Source organism: Crocodylus siamensis, chromosome 4, assembly GCF_052110815.1.
Source record: "Crocodylus siamensis isolate JL-2025a chromosome 4, ASM5211081v1, whole genome shotgun sequence".
NCBI lineage: Eukaryota > Metazoa > Chordata > Crocodylia > Crocodylidae > Crocodylus > Crocodylus siamensis.
Window position 1 is genome coordinate 101429316 of NC_143398.1, and position 25200 is coordinate 101454515.

Here is a 25200-nt window from a genome sequence, read left to right on the forward strand (position 1 = left end):
TTAGTCTTTCTGAAAAGTTCAGGATTTCAGGGTACCTGAAATTCTTATTAGGGAAGGATGGGAAAAATCATGTTATTCTGTTGATACAGTTAACAAAAATGCCCTAATTAAATATCTTAAGATCTAAAGCTACAGGTGTTTTAAAATTATAGTAACAAAAGGAGGATGTGTGGTGAGACTTAGTACAATATCATGGAAGGCCTCATGGGCGCAAGAGCACCTTTTCTTCAGATCTTGAAAAGGCTGTTTTAAGCAATTGATAGGATTGGCATAAAATACACATTTTATTTTATCCTACCACAGATCTGTGTGCTTTGACCCTTAACATGTTGGCAGGATGAAAAGAATGGGTTTGTTCCATTGAAAGATAGGGACCAGCAGGATGAACAAACAAGTACTTTTACAAGTACAATTAAAATACAAGTACAATTAAAATAATTACTTCTAGGACTTAAGCCCTTCAGGGCCATTATGTACAGTGTCTTGTTTTAGTCCCACATATCAGATTTTGACAAAAGGAGCTTACAGTACCTCTAATGTTAAAAGCATAAACCTACTTTAGGAATGACTCTTTGTTTCCTGAACAGATTTTTGAATAAAATTAATTTCATAAACATAAAATCCATTAGCAGAATTTTGGAGAGAGGCTCATTTTACTTCTTGATGCCATAATGCAGGGATCTTGTTTTGTTAATTGAGACTAAAACAGGGCAATGTACAATAATTTTCTAAAATGTGAGCAGAGCTCTTAGACAAAAACAGAACACGTTTAAATGAAAAAATTCAAACACAAAAAAACTGAAAATCTTCAGGCCAGATTCTCATTTGTGTTGCTTTTTGAAGATAGTGGACCTGCTCCAGGTGCCTGGGCTAACCTACTCTGTGAATCTGATGCTGATGAGGTGCTTGACCCCCAGTTTTTTGACGCTGAAGTCTCTTTTATATCTACAGAAGAATCTCCAAGATGGATGGGTGTGGTGAGGATTAACTAGATAACATTTGTACAATGCTTTGAATGTCTGAAGTACCCAGGAAATGCTAAGCAACATTATTATTATTAAGCATGAGTATACAGATTCTTCCTCTGTCACTTGCAGTGAATAGTGCCATACTATATATACAGACTACTAATGGTTAGTACTGATACCTTTTTTCACATCTAATATCCAACAAGCTATCGCTACATTAAAGAGTGATAGACTATGACTCAACATCTGGCTAAGTATTTTGGGGCAGAACTTCAGCTGATCTAAAATGTCACAGCTCTGTTGATTTCAATAGAACTATGACAGTTTACACCAGCTGATTATCACAGTCTGTGCTAAAGTAACAGTTACTTTACACATGTATGTTTACACATGCAGTTAACGTGACACAATAAACTCCGGAGCCATAGTGCTTTGCACAACTAATGTTGAACCCTAAAAATATTTTCAAGAGACATTTTTTTTCCTCAAATTGTAGTGAAATCCTTGCCTTTAGATAAAAACTTCCAGTCAATTTCATAAAGTCAGGATTTTACCTCTGGAATTTAATCTAATGTCTTACATATACCAGGTACAATTTTTAAGAGAACCTGTAAGCCCTGATTTCAAAATTAACTTGAGTACTTAATAGTGCAAGTTATTTTCAATAACACTGAGGCTCTCAGGTATCTAAATCATTTTTGAAAATGGGACTGGCCTTTCTAAGTCACATAGGTGCAACACATTTTGTTATATTAAAAGGCAGATGTCTACAAGACAGTTGTCATTTAAATCATTCATGTGCATATTTAAAAAGTACACATTTTCATGTATTATATTTTTTCCATAGAAGGTCCTGATAGGAAAATTAGCTCCATAACTCATTTGTCAATTATGGAATCAGAATACTGGCAGACTGTCAAGCGCTCCAGCATGCTATTATTTCCTTACTTTACTGACCCAGGATGTTGAAGAATTTGCTCCCTGTTGTACATTTGATGATAAAGTCCTAAAATTCTTCTGACAGCCAAATGCAAGGCTGCCTTATAAGAAAGACCATGTTTTTTATCCATGTCTGAATATCCTTCTTGCAAGAGTTCATGTGCTGCTCCAAAATCCACTCACGCTTCCTTATATATAGGTCATACTGCAGCCCAGCAGTATGGCCCAAAGCGAGCAGATAAAGAGGGAGCAAAGTCAGGCTTTGCCTGCTGGTATAAGCTACTTTAACCATTTCATTGGAATAATTTAAATTTGTCCCACTCACTCTTCTGGTAGAGACTTTCGCTTTCCACCTTCACTAGTTATGTATGGGTCCAGCATTACTGGTGTACTGTTATTTTTAAGTGTCTGTCCCAAGCTTTTGTGTTATGAAGCAGAAAAGAATTACCAAGCTTTTTGATGCCTTTTTAACCTGCCATTCTTTCCGGCTCAGTTCCATTCTGTTGTACATTTAGGTGTTGGATCAAGAGAGGGTATACTCACAAGCTTGACTTCAAGCTGTTGCTTAAGTCCCATGAACTTTGGTGGCCTGTAGGCACATGATTAAGGGTTTTGCTGATTAGGGATATTTTCCTGAATTGAGGACTTTTGCAAAAAACAAAACAAAACAAAACAAGCAAGCAAACAAAAACAACCCTGGTTCTTTAGATCACGCTCAAACTGTTCATTTTAATATTATTTTATGTTTCCCCCAGTATTCTGTAATGTAATTAAAAGGACACCAGTAGTTCCAGTTAGCAATTATTGATGCAGCAATGAAGTAGTTTTTTGAGATTTTTTCTGATAGGACCGAAGACTATTTATTGACAAGGCTAAGTGTCCTCTCAGGAAAGTTCCATATGGTAATAAGTTAGCAGAATGACAAAAGCATTATTTACTCTCCTTCACAGGTCAGAGTTAAGGTCACTGGAGGGCACTGTAGGATAATGAGGTTTGACCAAAGATTCATCTTTGACTCAAAACTAGTTGACAATTTATTCCTTGCACTCTGACTTGAAAGGCATGTCTACATGTCGCCCCACATCACCTAGCAACATGCTACATTGCCCTACAGCGGCTACAGCGATGTAACAATCACATGGGTTTACATGTGATCAGCAGCTATGTTGCCATAATGGTGCACTCCCCCATTTTAGCGTGCCGCTACAGCGATGTAGCAGTGAAATATAACCATGCACTGTGCACATGGCGTAGTATGGTTAGTTACTGCACTGTGCTTTAGTACTTCCAAAAGTGTAGATTTTGGACATGTAGACACTCCTCCCACAAAAGAAAAAGAAACCCAGACAACTTTAGGGTAGATATCTGTGATATAAAAGCCAGCACTGCCATTTACTGTCATTCAGAATATACATTTCCCCCTCCATTAAGTTCTCCCCATTGCGCTTTTTCATATATAGTATGATCTGACCTCAGTGATTATTTATGAGCTTGTTCATATAAGCCCTTTCTTTCACAGGCAACACACACACTCATAAGGGCTTTTAGAATCTGAATTTGTATTGCAGGTTCAGCTATAGCTTCCTTTGTTCCCACCCTGCTTTTTGGAAAGATACCCAGTCACATGATGTGCTTGTAAAAGGTGGCTGATTGAGGAAGGATGCAGGAAGGATATGGTTTTGGAGTGATTGCAGAAGTGCTGTATAGGACATGAAAGTGCAGGATTTATACAAGAATGATTTTCAAGGCAGTGGTTCAAATATCAGTTTTTTTCCCATTCTTAGCTAAGGCAGAGCTCCTGGCTATTCTACAGTACCATAAAACAACTTTATTAATTCAGTGCTTGTATTTACATAGTCCAATAATAATTTGTTACTGGCACTGTGGAAATTCATCATTTTTCTTTGCAAAAGAGATAAGATTTCTGTTTGGAATCAGCTAAAGCTTCTGTGTGAGATTGTCAAAAGCAATCAGCTCTGACCAAACTCTGCTTCTGTAGAAGACAATGGAGAATGTTACCATTTTCTTTAGCTGGAGCAGATTTAGGCCGATGTAGAATGCTTTTGAAAATCCCACTCTTGTTGCAGGATTAAGGCTTATGAAGATCTCAAAACTCAATGTCATTCATTGCTGTGTTGAGAACGAGTTTGTTATGATGAAATGAGAGACAGGGTGCGGGGTATGTATTTTAAGTTGTGTTTGGGTCATTTCACAATCTGCCAACATCTGACATCTGTGTTTATTTTCTGAACTCTCCTTAATGGATTATTTGCATCTGTTCAGTTCCAAGAGTAATGTTTGATTTCCTGCATTTATAGGTCGCAATAAAATCCATTCGTAAGGACAAAATTAAGGATGAACAAGATATGGTTCACATCAGGCGGGAGATTGAGATCATGTCATCCCTCAGCCACCCCCATATCATCACTATATATGAAGGTTAGTGATTGCAGTTCTTTTCATTGTCTGTGTTATTTTTTTATTTCAGACCTCTTCATAGTCTTTTAGGTGATGGATAAATTTCCCTTAGCTCATAGCAGAGAAATTGTTTCATGCATCATCTTCCCTACAAATCACGCTCCCCTTTGCAAATATACAACACCTCTTTAGCCAGTACAATAATTCCTTGTGGGGTGGGACCTGTATATGAGTGGCCGAAATGCTACATGTTTGCATGTATGACAGAGAGAGAGAGAGGGAGTGAGAAGGGAAAGGTTGCTAATATACCATCCCATCTCCCTGTTCCCACCAAAAAATTAAAAAATTCTCCCCGACACAAGTTCATGGTCCCCTCTCAGCAAAAACACAGTAAATCCCAAACCATTTTTTACACAATTTGCTGAGCTAACTCCCTAGAACCCAAACTGAATAGTCTTGTCTAGTTGAGCCCTAGTTCCTTCTTTGCGTAACAAGTCCTCTTTCTGAGTTTCTCCTCTTGCCCCATAGCATCTTTGTCCCTTGAATCAAAGCCCCTGTTTGTTGGCCCATATAGTACTCTAGTCTCTGCATCATTTACTCTAATCTAGTCACTGGCTTGTTACTCCAGTATCCCAGTCCAATCCTTTCCTCCTGCCAGCAACGTAATTATTTCCCCTCTATTACATGTCAGTGGGCACACATCTACACAAGGCATTTACTGTGGAGCTAACTATTAGCTCTGCAGTAAAGTTTTAACATCTACATGTGTGGCTGTATTAGACCAGGAAACTAATTAACTCTGCCTGAAGTTAGTACTTGTAAACAAAAGTACTCTTCTGTGACACAGTTCTTTAGTGCGCAGCAATGCACATGTAGACTCTGACAGGGTTGGCTGGGACACAAGAGTGCTATAGTGTGGGGGCTGCTTGCTGGCAGCAAGTTCCTCTGCAGCACGTTGAGCTGAGTTGGAGCAGCCGTGAAATCCTCTTCTGTTCCTCCTTCCTCTGGTAGGCTTTCACATCCTGACCAGAGCTGAGTACTTCAGGTAGTGTATGTGCTAAAAGTCACAGGTCATGCATCCTGCACACAAACCTTGACTAGAAAAAGAACCAGACAGAGGACCTGTAGAGTATGATCCCCAGAGAATTTGAGGGAGCTGGGCACAACAACTTTGCCCTGTTTATTCACCTTTTTTTTCACATGCTCATCTGTAGGGGGGACAGCCTGCATTTGACCCTTTAATATTTACATATGCACACAGTATTTTAGGTGATGATACGTATATGGCAAATGCCATTCTGAGAGTCAGTATGACTGATTAAAACAAGGTCTGGCTTGGAATAATGTTAAGTATCACATATTGAGTTATTCAAAAGCATGTTCTTTTACTTGAAAGGAGATGAATATCTGTCTTTTTATTGACTAAATTTGCAACAGCATCTGGGAACAGAAAAGGGGAGGGGTGCTGTGTCAGCATGTGGGTTGCAAATGGAACAAAAGTTATTCCTAATGTGTACTGGAACTAAAAAAATTAAGCACGCTACAATGCTTTGACCAAGAAGATGCTGAATTCTGTCTCCCAGCCTGCTTTAAATAATGCTACTGAGTTAAAACATTGTACACTTAAAAGGAGAAAGAAAAAAGAGAGAGAGAACAAAACCCTCTAATAGCAAGACCTTCCCGCATAACCTTTACCCCTCAACTTCTTTGAGAAGAGGCCTTCCCACAGCTAAGCCAGCGTAAGTTTGCACTACAGCAGTTTTACCCTCTCCCTCCCTCCTAGTAAAACCGTATATGTCAAGTGACTGTTCCCCTCAGTAAGATCCTTGGCTGTTATTCTGTGGTGACTCATCAGCCAAAAGTGATGCATATCTACAGCTAGCTCAAAGTCAGCTTTCTTCTGATCTTTAGAGGGTTTCCAGGGCATTTTCCTTGTACTACTGTTTGTTTCCTTTTAAAACAGTCCCATAGGAAATAGCTACTCTGTTATTAAAACAAAATAATTATTTATAAACTAGAGCAGTCTGTCATGTCCTCCTGTATTTAATTCATCTCCTGAAAAGATGTATGGTGGGAATTTGGATTGACATTGCAACTTTAGTCCATCATAACACCAGCAGGAAGACACAGGGAGCAGAAATATAGCATCACATCTTTCCAGGAAGCCAGAATAAATATTTTCTTTTAAAACCATTGCTGTAGTGTGAGCACTGAAATGCAAGGTCCACCTGGGGAAATGTGTCAGAGGAATAATGACATAATCCACAAGTACTTGTGCTAGGGACAGAAGTTACGCATAAACTGGTTTAAGTGATCAGAAGCTGGTTTGAACCTGTAACAGAACAGAAGTTTAGTGCACATAAATCAGTTTCAAAATGGCTGAAACTAATTTAAGATAAATGTGGTTGAAAGTAGTATCAGACTTAACTGATTTAGGTAAAAGTGGTTTATGGACCTTCTGTCCCAGACCCCTTTCTGGTTCAAGTTAAATCACAGTCCCCCAGCATCCCAGAATACTTTGCAGCTCTGGACTGGGCTGTGCTTCTGCTGGAGCGGTGGGCCCACCCCTCCGTTCTCTAGCCAGAGCAGTGAAGGCTGGTTAACAAGGTTGTGGGGATGAGAAACCCAGGTGGGGACACAGCCTAGTCTGTCTGGCAGGGGCACAGCAGCCTTTGCCAGACTTTTCTCACGGGGGTGTGAGACAGCAGGCTCAGGCAGAGAGGGATTAAACCCCCCTGCCTTCCCTCTCCCATCAGCATAGGACCTCAGCTGTTTGCAGTTCAGCACAGCCCAGGACCCCCAAAGCCCTCCTCCCAGCCTGGGGGCAATTCTGCTGCACCTTCCTAGCGCCAGGGCGGGGAGTTTCACTTGGAGCAGCCCAGGAGCAAAGGCCAGATTAGGGGAGGGAGGGGAGGAAAACCAGTCCCAAGGCCAGGTGTGGACATGCACAGAGCAGAGCACAGAGGGATCGTGGTGGTGGTGGCTCCATCCTGGATGTGAGCCCTGCTGAGCAAAGGGCCCAGGCTGGGGGGTGGGAAGGGCAGGGAAGGAAGGGGCTTGAGTGTGTGTCTGTGCTAGCCCAATGCAGAGCTGAGCTGAGCGTGCAGCTGGGGGAGCAGCTTCTGCCCAGAAGCCCCTTCTACCTGCTGCAGAGCAACACCCAGGCCAGCCCTAGCCTTGGCCCCTGCAGTGGGACACATGGTGCAGGCTCTCACCAACAGCTCCTGGAGTTGTGAAAGAGCACCAAGAAGCTGGGCAGCATGATCCTGGAGGTCAAGCTGGGCCAGGTGCGGGACCCAGGCTTTGCTGAGCCATGAGCAGGGGGAAAAAGCTGAACAGACCCTGGCTGGGGTCCCATGCTGGTGGGAGAGAGGAGGCAGAGGGGTCCCTGCAGGCCAGGGGTGGGACTTTAAACCCCTCCCCAGTCATACTCAGCAGCCAAGGGAGGGCTTGCTCTAGGCCCTCTAGCTTCTAGCCTGAGCCACTGCAGACATGCGCCTGCATTTCCTGAAGCAAAAGTGAATGTCTATTCATTTGCTTGTTAGTTCAGTCTACGCAGGTTAGACTAACTTGCAAAGATTGAATCAATTCAGACTTGAGCTTTTTGAATGTCTGTACTTAGCCTTGAGGCACAGTCCAGCCAGGTATTTAAGCACATGCCTCACTCAGAAGCAGTTCCAATTAAGTGGATTACTTCCATGATTAAGGTCTGCAGGTCCTTGCTGAAGCAGGGTTTACATTCCAGTGATTCATGAAGTGAGGTACAGTAATGGTATTCTTCATTCTTTGCTTATTTATTCATTTTATTCTCTCTCTCTCACACACACACACACACACACACACACACACACATGCACACAAACACTCTCTCACATACAATGTGCCCCAGAATAAAAGACACCTTATTTTTGTAAGGTAGAATGAAGGAAAAATGATCTTTCCTTATAGGAAGTAATTGCATAGGAACAGCTAGGGAGTTTATTCTGTTCCATGTATCACAGACTTTTTTCCCTTTTCCCCTCTAAGCAGAACTCCTATTACCACAGTTCTCACATAAAATAAGCACTCCAATTAGCAGCAGCTGGCTTTGGGGAAAAAACAGTGCACTGTATGTGAGAAAATATGGCGTGCATATGCGCACGTGTGTGTATGTGTGTATACGTGCATGCACATGCAGAGCCAGGTTGACACATAGGCAAAATGGGCATATGCCTAGGGCTCTAAGTGAAGAAGGGGCCCAGTTGTGCTTATTTTGCTATAGCAGTGCTGCTGCTGCACTGCTGCAGTGCTGCTCAGCTCCTTTTCCCTTCCAGGGCTGCAAGCTGCAGCTCCAGGCTGTGGCGGTGACTGTTGCTGCTGTTTCCCTATGCAAAGCGACTAGGTGCATAATTTGTTTGCCTAGGGCTCACTAAGAGTTAATCCAGCTGCCCGCACATGCGCATGTGCACGTGTATGTATTTTTCTGCTACGGTCATTCAAGGATGAGTAGGTCAGCACAGCCACCCTGCTCCCCTAACATCCGCAGTTCTATGTATAGGGCTGCATGGCGTCTGCTTAAAATGCCTGCTGCTTTCTCCCTCTCTGTGGAAGATTGCTGATGGGTCTTTACATTGTACTTACAAACATGTGATTTCCTTAAATGGCATCCATGTTTATATATCCTTTTGACCTGGCTGGGAAAAGGTGATTAACCTCTGAATTTGTCAACTCGATGTAAACAGAAGCCACCGGTTTTTGATTCTAAGGAAATTCAAATGTTTTTATACAGGCTTTCTAGTTTGGTGATATTTTTTGTAACCTAATCAGAAAGAATTTATCTTTCCCACTAGCTGCAAGAGGTAAACCCCTAGTTCTGAGTCAGAAGAAATTCCATCTTCTCAGCAGGAAGGTAATTGGCAATCCTGAGAGTGCAGCTGGAAGGGAAATGCTCTTTCTAGTGACTTTAAACTCCTTGAAAGGGACAGAATAGATGAAACCAGCTTTGCCAAAAGTGTTCTGATTTCAGGGCATAAATTTTAACTCAGAAAGCAGTGTCGTCGTCCCTCCCCCCCCGAAAACCTCAGGATTTGATAGTTAAAGCCTTTTGAGAGCAAACATGGAATTCCAGGGGTAGCCTTCCTGCAAAAAAAGAAAAAAACCCACAAAACATGCCATCTGGCAATACTTTATACGAGTTAAAATGTAAGGAGGGTTTGGAGCCCAATCCAGCAAATGCTTACACAAGTGTAGAACTATTCATCTGAGTTAAGTTTTATATATATAGAGAACCAGGCCCTTGGGTTTCTCCTTTGTGAGGCAGAACGTTCTGTAAGAGTTTCAGTGCTGCAAGTAGTGTTCCTGCTGCATTATAGTCAAACAGAGATGCCAGTGAAATTATTTGCGAACAGGTTTGTTGTGAATGTTTCAACAAAGATTTAAGCTGGAGAATGGGTGGACACTAATAATATGTGCTTGATCCAATATCACTGAAATGAATGACATGGTTACGCACATCCATAAAAAGGCATGTGCTTAAATGCTTTGGCCAGGCAGCTTAGAATTCTGCAGGATTGATCACCTTCCAACAGCATAGCACTAAATTTGCTTTTATCTTAAAAAAGACACTTCCTGAAGACCTTGTAGTTGCACTTATTTAGTTGGAAAAAGATTCTTAATGGATCGTGAATATGAAAAGTAAGCAAAACTCAGACTATACAGTTTATCAGAGTACACACTAATGTGCTCTCAGCTGTATCCTCACTGCACTATTGCCTCTTGCTAGGAGCACTTGTGCTTCCATGTGCACCCTGAGGCAGGCCAGTTAGTGAGACAGAGCACCATTCAGCTCAAACTAGAGATTTCTGCAGGTGGATAGGAGTGTGGCTAGAAGCAGCAGTCTCATTAGCTTCTACCTAGGTGTAGGACCTGCGAACTCCATCAGTTCCACCCAGTGTTTTTCAGTAATGATGAAAACAAACCTTAGGTTACTGGGCCCTGGGGCTAGGGACAGACATTACACCTAAACCGGTTTAAGTGATCAGAGACTGGTTTAAACCTGTAACAGAACAGATGTTCGGTGCACATAAACCAGTTTCAAAATGGCTGAAACCAGTTTGAGATAAACCTAGTTGAACATAGTATCAGACTTAACAGATTTGGGTCAAACCAGTTCGTGCTATGTCTGTCCCAGACCCCTTCCTGGTTTAAGTTAAATCAGAGTCCCCATGCAGGAATCCTCCCCTTCCTCTCTCCCATCTCCCACAGCGTAGACCATGGACCCTGGGCATGTAGTATGCTAGCTAATACGAAGAGGTGTCTGTGTGTGTCTCCAATTACACTGGGACAGGCAGACAGAACAGTGACCAGGGTATTTTGGAGGTAGTCAGCAAATCATCTGGTAAGCTGTTTAAGAAGTGTTTGAACTAATAGAGAAGCTATTGTTTTGCTGATGAGGTGATAAATGCTGTTATCTGGAAGCTTCCTGCTGGCTTGCTTGCCTGTCAGTTTGCTGCAGAAAGTATAAAGAAGCAGGGAGGGAGATTGAAAAGCTCTATATCATCAATAGATGCATGCACTGAACACCATGGCGCCCTTGCCTCATAGTACTAGCAGGGGTCTGGGGTCTGGCAACACTCCTTCCCCTTGAGCAGCCAGCAAGGGAAAGCCTGGGATGGTGCAGGCAGACTTCCCTAATCAGAGGTTCTGCCAGGGCCTGGCCACGCCCCCCTCAGCTGAGTACTGTAAAAGGGAAGGGAGGGCTGCTCTGGCACCCCCAGCCTTCTAGCCTGAGCCACTGCAGGCATGTGCCTGCATTTCTTCAGTCCAGAGAGAATGTCTGTTCACATACAAACCAGTTCAGCCTAGCCAGGTTAGACTAACCTGGAAAGATTGAATCAGTTCAGGCTCAGGCTTTTTGAATGTCTGTCCCTAGCCTGGGTGTACAGAACACACTCTGAATATAATAAAAGTCCTGTATATGAAGCATAGGTAGAACTGAGCTTTCAAGGAGAACACCAGAAATTAGAAAGCTGGAATATTTTTTTAAATTTATCCAAGAGATAGTATTTGAGTTGTGACAGAATTTAGTGACATTTCTAATGAGCTTCCTTTAGTTATGTAGCCTTTGGACCTTTAAATGGATTCTTTCCATTATTTTTCATTTGATAACATCCAAGAATATAAAGTGATTTTTCTACAGTCTAGCAATTAATAATCAAACAAGTATAAATGAACTTAGCTCATAGGTTATCATACCGCACCTTTTTGAATTTCCTTTCATTCAGTATGATGTAAGACTTCTAAAGCATTCCTTAGGACATGAACCTATGTTCCTGAGGACACTAGCAATTTCAAATCACATTCTAATATTGTCTCAAACAGCACTGAAATTTGTCTTGTATTTCAGTTAACCAGGCTTCCCCGCCTGCCTGATAGATGTTTGTCTGAGGTTCTATAAGAGGTTACAATCATAATTTTAAAAAAGTAATCAACCCCTGCATTCCTAGGCAAAAATTAGAGATAGTGGATCAGAAATGTGAAGTGTAAAAGCTGAATTAGTGATCTTTACATTTTGCTTGGCTTCTAAATGGATGGCATACTATCAAATTCTATGTTTCCTCAGATGTGCACAGAAAGAAAACAAAATTGTCAAAGGTGATGGTTCTAATGTTGATTTAATCTACTCAGTGGGGATTAATTTCTAACCACAGACTGATCTAAACCGATTAGTACAGGATCTTAACTACATTCCTTTAACTTAAAAAGGAATTATTTGCAATTCCACTGTATAAGGCTGTGATTCAGGAAGGTCATGTAGCACATGCTTACCTTTAAGATGAATGCTTTAAATTCCATTGACTTCAATGGTAATTAAGCATGTGCTTAGAGTTAAGCATAAAGGCTTTCTTGAATGGGATACTGAAAGAGGAGGGCTAATAGATGTTTTTCATGCCTACGACATGCTTTATTTAAACAACTTAAAATAGCAATAAAGTAGTAAATAACATTTTCAAAATGCTGTTTGGGGGTTTATAAGCCAAATAACTACTAGATTTGTTGCAAATTATTATGAACACATAACATACATTTGAATGTATTTCTTAGGTGGAAACTATTTCTCATTCCAGTGTCTTTTTAAGGAATAATTTAACTTTTATTATATGAGTATGTTAATTGGGCTTTGCACAATATTTTTGAATGAAAAGATTATTCCAGCCTGCATCCCTAAAATTAAAAGACAAACTTTTTTTTTCTTTTGATCTGGCTGACCTTTAATAAAAGACCATTTTGTAGCAGTGAAAAAGGTACTTCTGTCTGCGGCTGTTAGGAGAGTAATAAAAATACCACTGAATGGAAAGACACCAGATGGAAGGAATGTCAACATACTGGAACTAATTTAGGAGATTGCTCTGATAGAGAGCAAAGGCATGAGGAGAATTCAAATGGTTCCAATGCGCAGAGATTGGCTTCCCCTCTTAAACCAACAAACTAAAATTCTTACCCCAGGGTTACATGTAAACCAAAAGAAATTGGCCTACAAGGAGGTAGTGCTTTAAAGAAAGAAGAATAAAACCCAGAAAACCTGGACGGATGGATGGACGTGTGCGCGCGCGCACCTCCCCCTCCCCCCCCCCCCAGCCTGACTTTGGCATCTTATAAAACTCAGTTATAAAGGTATGAGGGTATTTTTTCTTAAATTAGATGTGAACTAAGTTCAACAAACTGTCATAATTAAAAAAAAGATGTCCAAAATATGCTTAGATTGGTGCTTGCAAGGGCATGTTCATATGTGGTTGAAACATTTATGACTAAATTTCATTTGGCGATGCCCTTGTGTATCTCCCATCTTTTGGTATGGATGGATGGTGAATGGTTCAATCAATGGCAGCATTTGGTCTGTGGAGTCTCTCTGGATCCATAACTCTTGTGTTTGTAGAGGGGAGAATAGAAATAGAACAGAAATACTGGGAAATGAATAGAGAGAGGTCTTTGCAGTAATGGTGCTATCTGGGAAATGTAAAGCTCTAAACAGAGGCTGTGTTCAGAATTATTACTACAATGGAACAGACTGATGTAGCCTAATTGTTGATATTACAAAATGTACATCAGTTCAGGTGTGTCTTTGGTCATAAAAACTTACGTTTTTTTCTACTTCTACTTTTGTATTCTTCAACCATCTCCTAGCCAAAGGTTTTGATTTCAATACCTGTTCAGAAACATGGGGTTTTCATTTTTTTAAAACAAATATTCATAGTTTCATAGTTTCATAGTAGCTAGAGTCGGAAGGGACCTAGGTAGATCATCTAGTCCAACCCCCTGCCTTAGCAGGAAAGAGCACCGGGGTCAGATGACCCCGGCAAGGTGCTCATCTAACTTCCTTTTAAAAATCCCCAGGCTAGGAGCCTGCACCACTTCCCCTGGAAGCTGGTTCCAGGCCCTAGCCGCCCTGACTGTGAAGTAGCGCCTCCTAATATCTAATCTAAACTTACCCTCCGCCAGTTTGTGACCGTTATTCCTGGTCACTCCTGGCAGCGCACGGGGGAACAGGAACTCCCCCAATACCTGCTGATCCCCCCTGACCAGTTTGTAGCAGGCCACAAGGTCCCCCCTTAACCTTCTCTTGTGAAGGCTAAACAGGTTCAGGTCCCGTAGCCTCTCCTCATAAGGCCTGCCCTGCTGACCCCTGATTATACGAGTGGCCCTCCTCTGAACTCTTTCCATATTGTCCACGTCCCTCTTGAAGTGTGGCGCCCAGAACTGGACACAGTACTCCAGCTGCGGCCTGACCAGTGCCGCATAGAGGGGGAGGATCACCTCCCTGGACCTGCTGTAACAAATGCTCAGCTGAATATCTGAACATAGGCACCTTTCACTGGTTGCACAGAATCCAGCTCTTCCTTCATTGAAAGAATCCTTGGGATGGAAGGAAGACTGAAAGAGATTTATAACCTAGGTTGAAAATATTTCTTACTTCCTGATACATTGTTGTGGTACTCCTTTTCTACCTTTGATGCACTTTGACAGCCTTCCCCTTTTCCCCAACTTCCTGATACAATATCAGGACACCCCAACATCATGGTTTATTACCGTGGCACTCTCCCCGCTATCCCCCAAAACTTCTTATACATTCTTACAGCACTCCTACATTTACCATGTGGAACCTTACTGCAGCCTTTTCAGGCTCCAAGAGGAGGGAACTAAATAAACACTGGCCATGTCTACACGAGACACTGACAGCACAGTAGCCCATGCCTACTGCTCAGTAGCACTGTGTGGCAGAAAGCATGATGTGATGCTGCTGCGCAGTAGTCACAAGCTACTGTGCAGTCATCATCACAAAAAAGCCATTCCTTGGCGCTACTGTATACAGTAACTCTGGTTACTGCACAGTTATGTAGTACTTCTTTATACAAGTACTAAATGAATTCACAGTAATGACTGCACAGTCAGAGTCTCATGGAAATGTGGCCACTATCAGTAAATCTAAGAGAAGAATGAAAAACCACTTCAGACAATGTGTTTCCTCCATTTCTTTCTCCTCTAGCATAGGGACCCTTTATTTGTCCCTAAACAAATCTTCTCTCTAGATTTCTTATTGACAACAGTCCATTCATTGACAAGCCTCCTTTTATTGCTTTTGCACCACTTGCAGAATTTTCCTCAAAACAGTTCCATACCTGTTCTGCATAAATAACCTTTCCATGGCCCTTCTCATCAGCTCAGGAGCAGTTCAGGGCAGCCTGGCCTCCCCATCATTAGCAGATAATGGAGCTTTCCTGGAGGAAGTAAGGAATGGTAAGCACTGAAAGATAAAATAAAAAGTTAAAAAAAGAATTTAAAAAGAAATAGAGGACATAAATTACAGAAAGTTGCATGTTTTAATAAATTAGGCTTTGGGATTGGGGTGCAGGGGATGCTGGTTGTGCTTCCCAGGGTGGCTGGGAGGTGGGAGCAGTGAGGGAAGGTGCTTTTGGGGGAGCTACTGCCCCTGGGAAGGCAGCCCCAGTTCATGGGGACCTGATCCAGCCCCTAACTTGTTCTCCCCACACCTTCCCTAGACCCCACTTCTGGACCCATCTGTGACTTGACTAGCTGGCATGTGCTCTGCAGACTTTTTGCACGTGGTTGCACCCCTGAGGGTGAGAAGGTTGCATCCTTGGGAGTAGGGGAGCTGGCTTGGTGCCAGAACCTCCCCATGGGCAGTAGAGTTCAGGGGGTGGATAGTTGGTCTACACAGAACAGGAGAGTGGGGGAGGGAACACTGCATCCTGAGGTGCTGGAGGACTGCAACATAGGTGTCTCATCTGTGGGGAGCAGCCACAGGGACTAGGGACAGAAATTACACATAAACTGGTATAAGTGATTGGAAACCAGTTCAAATCTGTAACACAACAGAAGTTCAGTGAACATAAATCACTTTTGAAATGGCCAGAACTGGTTTAAGATAAACCTGGATGGATGTAGTATCAGACTCAACTGATTTAGGCTAAATCAGTTTATTGAACTACTGTCCCAGATCCCCTCCAGATTCAAGTTAACTCACAGTCCCCCAACATCCCAGGATGCTTTGCACCTCCCCTGCCAACCCCCCCTTGCAGGGTGGGTCGGCTAGCCTTCACCCAAGCTAACTGCTCCAGGTTTCCAGGGAGGCATACTGTAGCGCATCCTGGCTTCTGGCTCGGGCTACTGCAGGAACGAGGCTGCATTTCCAAAATCAAAAGTAAATATTTGTTCACTTGCTTATTGGTTCAATCTGTTCAGCTTAAACTCACTTGCCAAGACTAAACTGATTCAGCCTCAGGCTTTTTTTGACTGTCTGTTGTTAGCCACATTGATGGAACATGAGCTGGGTAACACTGATTCAAGATAAACCTGGCCTGGATTGGCATAAGTTTAAGCTGCTTAAAGTGTGCTTAAAACTAGTTTCAGGTGTTAATGTATGGGAAATCCAGGGGTTATGAGCTCCAGGATTACCGTACCTAAAATTACTGTTTAACAAGGGCTTTAGTGTCCTTCTCCCTTCCCCTAACTCTTGATCATAGTATTTTCACAAGGCATATCTTTTTAGTAGTGTACTACACACATTTTATACATTATATATATGCTGTGATGTATTATGCTGAAAATACGTGAAAATAAATGTATAAATTTTTCTTTAAAAACACTGCATTCAATTAATATTTTATGGAGAACTGCTTAAGTTGGGTTCAGGTTGCATATCCCACCAGTGCAAACCATGAAAGGCAAGGGAATAGTTAAGTCATACAACTCCCCTTCTATACTCTGTTCATTTAGTTCTTTCCTTTTGGCTATACCCTTTCCACAGTCTATACATCTCCTTTCTCATCCTGAATAACCAGTGTACAGATCTGTTTATTAGATACACAGCTCATGTGTTCTGGGATTTAATGCTGGGTTGGTGTGTTTTGTTTTCATTACACTGTACAGGAACTGGTATCTTGATGTGATAAGGTAAAAGAAGATGGCAGCAGGCCTTAAATAATGCCTGCAGTATGCTTCGTTATAATATTTAGGAAAACCCTTGTCAAGGTGTGAGCTATAATAGTGGTGGTTGTAAAATTAGTACTAATCATTATGTATAAGTTACAGAACCGAAATCTTCAATCTGTGTGCAGAGGTTGACTAAAGATGGTAGGAGAAAAGGGAGGCTATAGAGGGTAGGGATCCTGGCATCTGTGCAGGGTTACCCAAGGTGGCGTGGAAAGAGCTATGTATTAAGAAATCTGTGCTTGAAGGTCCCTTCTCCTCAGCTACTGATCATTTTGTGCTTTTTCAGTTATTACTGTGCTGAGATAGCTGCTCTTATGGCAATCTAAAACAAAGGATCATTTCCCTATGATAAATCTCCTTTCAGTGAGATAAATACCATGTATCAGTGCCCCCTTGAGAAGACATGTCCTGGTTGCCAGTTACTGATATGCTGACACACTGTTTGATGCTAGTGCTTTTTTCCCCTCTAAAAGACAAAACTTCAGTGTAGTGATTTAATATTTCTTAAATTTAGCTTTTCAGCTATTAGCCCTGCTGGATGGCATGTTTTCTCTTGCAACAAAAAATGGATCTCTTTTTAATATGTACCTTTGTCCAAGCAAACACCACCGGCATCTATTTATATATAATTGTAGGGAAGGTTTTCTGGACCAAGACTTGTACTGTAATGTTGAATTTCAGGTCAGTGAGAAATGTGATCCTGGCATTATAACCTTGTGAATATAGAGGAAAATTTGACAAAACTCAAATGGTTGAGTTGTGAAGACAAAATGAATCAGAAGATTGCTAGAGTCAACTACATAATGCAGAGATGCTATGGCATATAATGGCTTCAAGCAGTTTGTTGTCACCTGGTAAGCTACAAGGGTGAAGGATGTCCAGTGGGTTTAGCAGAGTCCAAGCGCCTTTGTATGCACGTCCTCATGTTGAGGCCAACAGCGTCCTAAGCGCAGGAACTGTTCAGTGCTATTAACCGTTGGGATGCAAGCTACACCAAAACACTAGTGAAGGGTAGCCATATGCTTCTGCACCCTTGTCAGATGCACACATGCTATCAGACCTGACTGGCCATAGAGGACTGAACATAAAGCTCACCACTCCCCCAATTTAGGAATTGAGACAGTGAGACAACACCATGCCTCCTGGACACAGTACAGTTACAAACTGCCTTCTTGTCAGAGCTGCTAGCTCTCAAGCAGCACATATGTACCAGTAGCATATTAGCTGGAGTATTTAAATTGGAAGAAGTGGTAGCCTCCTTGGGATTAATAAATCCTCAGCATATAGCAGCACATAGATGAGCCAGATCCACTCTTACTGTGAATGGAATTCCACTGAGATAGCTGGAGCTTTGCCCATCTATACTAGCGACTTATTTGGCCAGTTAACTGTATGTGGATGATACAGTAATGCCTGGTACAGTGTCTTGGACTGGTTTGTGAAATGACATTATTTCTGGTTAGGAATCATGAATGAATGCATCGTTAACATATTCTCTGAATTTAAAGAAACTAGTTCCCTTCCTATGCAGGCTATCCATAGCAGTGGATTAGCAACTGTTTCGGTGCTTAGAGAGTAGATACACTGGAAGATAGGGCTAGGATTCAGAGTGACCTAGACAAATCGGAAGATTGGGCCAAAAGAAATCTCATGAGGTTCAACACGGACAAGTGCAAAGTCCTGCACTTAGGACAGAAGAATCCCATGTACGAGTACAGCCTGGAGACTGACTGGTTCTGCAGAAAAGGACCTGGGGGTTAGAGTGGGCAGTAAGCTGAATATGAGTCAGCAGTGTGCCCTTGTTGCCAAGAAGGCTAACAGCATACTGAGCAGCATGAGTAGGAGCTTTGCCAGCATATCTAGGGAAGTAATTATTCCACTCTATTCTGCACTGGTGAAGCCACATCTGGAGTACTGTGTCCGGTTTTGGGCCTCCCACTTCGGAAAGGATGTGGACAAGTTGGAGAGAGTCCAGCGGAGGGCATTGGAAATGGCTTGGGGGCTGGGGCACATGATTTCTGAGGAGAGGATGAAGGAACTGGGTTTATTTAGTCTGCAGAAGAGAAGACTGAGTGGGGATTTGATAGCAGTCTTTAACTACCTGAAGGATAGTTCCAGAGAGGATGGAGCTAAACTGTTCTCAGTGGTGACAGATGGCAGAACAAGGACCAATGGTCTCAAGTTGCTGCAAGTGAGGTTTAAGTTGGATATTAGGAAGAACTTTCCTACTAGCAGGGTGGTGAAGCACTAGAACAGGTTACCTAGATAGGTGGTGGACTCTCCATCCTTGGAAGTTTTTAAGGCCCGGCTTGATAAAGCCCTGGCTAGAATAGTTTGGTTGGGGATGGTCCTGCTTTGAGCAAGGGGTTGGACTAGATGACCTCCTGAGGTCCCGTCCAACCCTCATTTTCAATGATTCAATATAGGGTTGTGCATTACTGCTATAACAGTAATAAGCCAGAACATTTTTGTATAGGACACATATTATGTTCTTTCCAGAGTGCACGAGCGTGTAATTCTTGGACAGAGTACAGTAATACAGAGGTTCTCAAAAGTTTTTCTCCTTGTGTATCCCTTCCAGATTTACCAGCTGCCTGTGTACCCCTACCAGCATATATTTTTATTTTAACCCCTTAAATGCCAATTATTATAATTAAAATTAAATCCACCATTAGACAATTTCTCCTGCATACGCCCCAGAGGTGTCTTGCATAATACCCCCAGGGGTATGCATACAACAGTCTGGGAACTCCCACAAAAGTACAGTTTATCCAGAGACAGCTCTTCTACTTTTCAAAATGTTTTCTAAATGAGGATGCACATAAGATGTAATGACTGGCAGGAGTTTCTGCTTCAGGATAGAGTAAGGCCAGCAGGCAAGTAAATGGGCATTTGTATTTGGCTGTTTCCTTTTGGTTTTATGGGAGCCATTTGGCTGCTGCTTGGCAGGGGTAAAAAGAACTGCAGAGGCTTGGCATATGGGGTTTAGTTACTAGGTACAAAAGAACAAAGGACAAAAAAACACAACTGAAAAATACCTGCATGTTGAGAGCTGTAGCTACAAATCTAACTGCAAAAGTTGAAGTGTGTTCCTTAAAATACTAGTGAGCATAGTGAGTTATGCTGGAGAGATACTAGAAAACACCATTCCAGTTGTGCTGGTCAAGACCCGCATCCGTTTGGAAGAACCCCTGCAGCCTCATTAATTTGTAAGAGCAGCTGTGTCAGCAGGGCCTGGCCTCAGCAGGCTACCTTTAAGTCATAAAATAATAGGAGCTTCCACACTTTCCTGAGTGAACTATGGTTATGTAGGGCAGGTACAGTGTTTCCTGTGTGTACAGTAGATTTTCAGAGTCAAAGCAGAAATCTTACCTAGCAGCCAAAGCGCTGTAGCAATTTGAAAGTAATCACCACTTGTTTTGTTAGCTTAAATGCTTAGTTGTCATTATCCCCCAAGAAAGTCCTTGGCAGTCAATGGCACTTAGTACCTTGAGGCCTAAAGGAGCAGTCACGCCATATTATGTAGTAACATGAACATTCTCTGCACACTTGATGTGGAAGCCTACCTCTAGGTCCCATTGCAATTGGCTGTGCACCAGTATTAGAAGGCAATGATGGCACAAAAAATCCTTGTTGCTGGGCATTTGAGCACAAGCATTTTGTGACGTTAGTGTTAATGGCATTCAGTTAGAGGAGGGCAGGGAAGAATGGATAAGTCCAAAATTGTTGCTGTGTTCCCATTCTGAACCAACCTGAGAAGCTGGATGGGTTAAAATGGAGTGTGCAGCAGGCCATCTTAGAGGAAAGATAGCTCTTTATTGTTTCTTTTGCCCCAGGGTCTCAGGGTGATTTCTAGCTGAGTCAGCCACAATTGTTCTGGCAACTCCTAGTGCAGGATGGCAGCTCATCACTTACCCAGGGTACATCTACATGTGCACTTTACTGTGAAGCTGACTAATTAGTTCTGCAGTAAAGTGTCACTGGGTCAGGAGAGTACTACAGTGTTGGGGCTGTCTGCTGGTTAGCCCTGCACTATAGTACCCTCTTGCCCCAGCCAGCCCAAGAGCAGCACATTGAGCAAGGTTGGACCAGGGCTGGCAGGCTGAACTCCTGGGTGTGTAAATGCTGCACCCGGGAGCAATAAACTCTGGCATGAACTGTGCGGGAGTTAACTGTTATGTGCTAATTGCATGTGCAGATGCTCCCACACAGTGCAGAGTTAGTCATTAAAGTCACAATGGATTTGCTAATACTGAAGTGCATTTGCCTTTATATAAGGCTGAATCTTTAAGGCAGCTAGTACGCACACATACACACAAACAGAGCTTGTACATGTTAGATCTGCCAGAGGAAGCCTTCTAAACAATAATGCCCTGATTTTCAGAGGTGCTGAGCAGTCAGCACAAACACTGACCTTTGAAATTGTGCATGTGCATACGATTAATTGTAAAAGTTAATACTACATAGAATGTTGATAGCAGTAAGCCAGAGATGTATACACCTCCTGCATGGAATATAGGTAAAAAAAAAGGGAGAGAAATGATCCATAGCTTCCTATAGTCCCACTTCATGCTAAATGTGAAGAACAATTGTTAGCAGGGATGTAACCAGGCATTTGAGTGTCCCAGGTGAGAGGAGCATGTGAGGTAGCATCAGTGGTGGCTCTGGAAGCACAGCTGCTGCTCTTTTTTGCACCTTCCTGCCATCAGGCCATACTGCACCTATCTCCCAATATGTGCAGTATAAACTATACAAAATGGGCAGAAGGGTAAAGTGGTTGTCCAGCAACTATGGAACATCATGGTCAGACCTGGGGTGACCACTAATGTGTAGTTGTCATTTCCATACCATGGCCCCAGATCAGAGTGTAAGGATTTCCTTCCCATGTAGCCACTGAGAAAGCCACAGTAGTTGTGATCCTCCTTCTTGTGAACTGAGGGTTATGACCTCTAGGTGGACACTTCATGCACTTGTGCCTGCCTTTCTCAAGCTTGTTGGCTGTTTATTGAACACCTTTCCATGCATTATGGCATTAGTGTGTCATAAACCTCAGGGCAGACAAGGTTCTTTAGGTAAATCTGATATTTTTTATTAGACCAACTCAAATATTTGAGTTGGTCTAATAAAAGATCAGATTTACCCAAAGAACCTTGGGTGGCTATGTCCTTAGACCAACACGGCTACAACCTACAACCCTCATAAACCTCAAGTCATTTATATTCTCTTCTTCTTCCTCCACAGTACTAATTTGAAATGCATTTGATGGACCATCCAATTCGATTTTTTGTTTCCTTTTATCTATCCAGTGTTTGAAAATAAAGATAAAATTGTGATAATCATGGAGTATGCGAGTAAAGGTGAACTGTATGATTACATCAGTGAGAGGCGGAGACTAAGTGAGAGAGAGACAAGACACTTTTTCCGGCAAATCGTCTCTGCTGTACATTACTGTCACAAGGTAAGCAGAGGAGTTGTTGTAATATCTACTGGGTGATTTTACAGTGAGTTTTATATGTACAAAAAGGAATGAGGCTAGCAGTTTCCACTTGCTTATGCATAAGAGAGCATTACTTCAGCTATATAGCAGGTTATCACAAGCATAAGTTTTATAATAGTCCCTTGTTGGTGTGTGGAGACTAAACACTTTATTTTGAGTTCTGTCCATTTACACCAGATAACTTATTGAAGGCTCCTAACTTCATCTTTAGAAACCTCCCCCTTTTAAAAAAAGAAGGTTAAAAACAGCATATCAACTAGCTTTACATACGAGGACAATTAAAAGTTCATTGTCATTGACCAGTTAAAGGGGAAAGGAATAAGAGATTGTAATTGGAGTTTAGAATGTGTAAGGGAATATTTTTCAGATAAGAACAAAGTAGAATATATACAATAAAAAAGCAGAACAGAGGTATAAATGTCCAACTTTAGAACAAGGAACTCTTTTGAGCAAGGTAGAAAGAAAGAATACTTAGTAAGCAGCCATTTAAGTTACCCTTCCAGATATAATAGGATCATCAGACAGCTTCCCTTTGATATTGTTTTTATCCATCATGGCATGCCTTCAAATGGCAATTAAAACCATGAAAGACAAGCAATTGTCTGTTTATCTTCATGGATTCTCCCTTGTAGATGGTGATTGCATAGAGCCAAAAGTTGCACCTGGATAGAGGCAACAGGCAGCAACCACAGCCTTCTGTTAGAATTTTTAGCATTTTAATCTTCCTTTGAATTCTGTTAAGCAGTGGAGGTTTGTTTGCAGAGTCCTGAGTGCACAGCACAGAAGCCTCCATGAGCCTTCTCTGTATAGGTAGTTTTCAGAATTTTTGGGAGAAGGCACTGTGACTAGAACACATCTTGTTAGTTTCTTCACTTAATAGTTATAGGCACAAGAGTCTTGTAGGTTTATAACTTCCTTCGATTAGATGACTATACTGGAGGAATTGGAGCTTTTAGAAGGACAAATGTCATTGACAAATATTGTTTTCTGGTGCCTGGGAAGAATATATTGCTTTCACGCAGTGGGGGTAGGATAGGAGTTGGAATTAAGTTCCAGAAAGAATCCTCCTGCTGTTTTACAGGCTTTGTGGGAGGACAGATTCCAGTCATTCTTTTCTTAACCACACAGCAAGCGACTAATACATCTCCTGTCACTAGTCACTGGGTCGTGAGTGTTATGACAGTGAAATCAGTCCTGAAATGTACATACAAAGACCACCCTGATGGTTCAATTCTTTAATTTGTCTAATATTTCCTTATGTTCCCCTCCCCCACCCTGTGTGTTTTTCTCGTTTCAGAATGGTGTTGTGCATAGGGACCTCAAATTGGAAAACATCCTTCTTGATGACAATTTTAACATTAAGGTAGGGTTCTTTCTACTTCTTTCTCCAAATGTATTTGCATGTTCTGTAGCAATTTTCAACCAAGGTGGGGTTGTAGAATTCAATGGTTGTGTATACACGTTCACACAGTCTGGGAGAATATCCTCAGGTTTGTTCTCTCATAAGGAAACTACCCAGAGATGCCGAACAAATATTTGAATGCTGAACCCCTGAAGAACAGAGAACTTTTAGTGCTGACACTATGCATCCAGGGGGCCCCAGCGAACACATCTCAGCATGCTCTGGAGGCTCCTTTAGTCTGCATGGAGACAAATGGCAGCAATACATAGGGCAGCCCTGATTGGCTGACCCAGGCTGCTCAGGGTTATCCCACCTCTCCCTGCTGCACAATGTAGGAGTTGGAGCAGTTGACTGCAGTAACACACTTGTCTCCCTGGGAGATGAGATAGGAGCAAAGCCTCCTGGGATTCTGGGGGACTGTGCTATGGCTTCTCTCAAAAGATAACAGCTACAGACATTTGCACTCCCCAGGAAAATTCTCCCAGGAATGATTTAATCCTGGTTGTTCCTAGGTTATTTTTCTCTCAGAGTATTTTTCTGTGGGAGAAAAATCTTGAACATCTCTACACTCATGGTTTCTACTGTGAGAGCAGCAACTCTCCCAGGAGAAACAATGTTGGTAGGTGGCCAGTGTTAAAATAGGAATGCCTGGCATGTAACTAAAGGGGTGGGTGGTTAGGGAGGGATAGTACTATTTATGATTCGTTTTAAGTTCTCAATGGAATCTTAAATAATATGGGGGGGAGATCATCACACCACCCAAGAGGCTCACTTCTCAAAGCAATATCAGTTCACCAATGGAAAAGAGCAGAGTACTTCATACAATGCAGTTTACTTTACAAATGGTATTATTGCTAGCTGCTACCGAGTCTAGAAAAAACTTTCTTGGCCTACAGGGTTTAAGTGCCTTCCACAGAACACTCCAAATGTCCTTTTGATCACGTTGGGAAAATAAGCAAATGGAGTTTCAAAATAAACCCAGTAAAGCACATGTGCTTCATTAGGAAATGGCCTTGGAACTCCAGACACAAATGTAGCTTTCTGAACTATCAGTGATGTCGCATCTGTGTCAGTTACCCCCAGCAAAAGCATGGGAATGGCTTTTTTTTCTTTTTCTTTTTCTTTCCTTTTCTTTTTTAATAATAGCCATAAAAAGCTAAGTAATAGAGTTCTTGGAGATCAGTGAAGCTTCTGAATGGCTGACCTAGTTTCACTTCCAACTTTATCATTCCATGCTTATAAAGACATTTAGTCACTTTGCTTGCCCCCATCTCCCCGCTCTGTGCAGCATAGGTGGTTGGGTGCAGAAACTTGCTGATAACCAGACAGAGATAGGTGATCAATAGTATCTGCTGGTTGTTGTACTTTATTAATTAATAGCAAAGCAAAGGAATCTATTTACTAACTGTTTCTACAGCTAAAGTTTTGATTTAATCAGGTTTCTGTCCTGTCTCACCGTTGACAGTCACCAGGCTCTCCACTCTGTC

At 42.1% G+C, this 25200-nt stretch overlaps 1 protein-coding gene across 1 annotated transcript in view; it reads left to right on the forward strand.

Moving 5' to 3' along the window:
* Nucleotides 1-25200, forward strand: part of NUAK1 (NUAK family kinase 1) — a 65399-nt gene that overhangs the window by 25510 nt on the left and 14689 nt on the right. The window contains exons 2-4 of the mRNA XM_090043166.1: nucleotides 4226-4346; nucleotides 22121-22272; nucleotides 23609-23674. Of these exons, the coding sequence (XP_089899292.1) occupies nucleotides 4226-4346; nucleotides 22121-22272; nucleotides 23609-23674 (339 nt within the window). The remainder of the gene's footprint in view (nucleotides 1-4225; nucleotides 4347-22120; nucleotides 22273-23608; nucleotides 23675-25200) is intronic.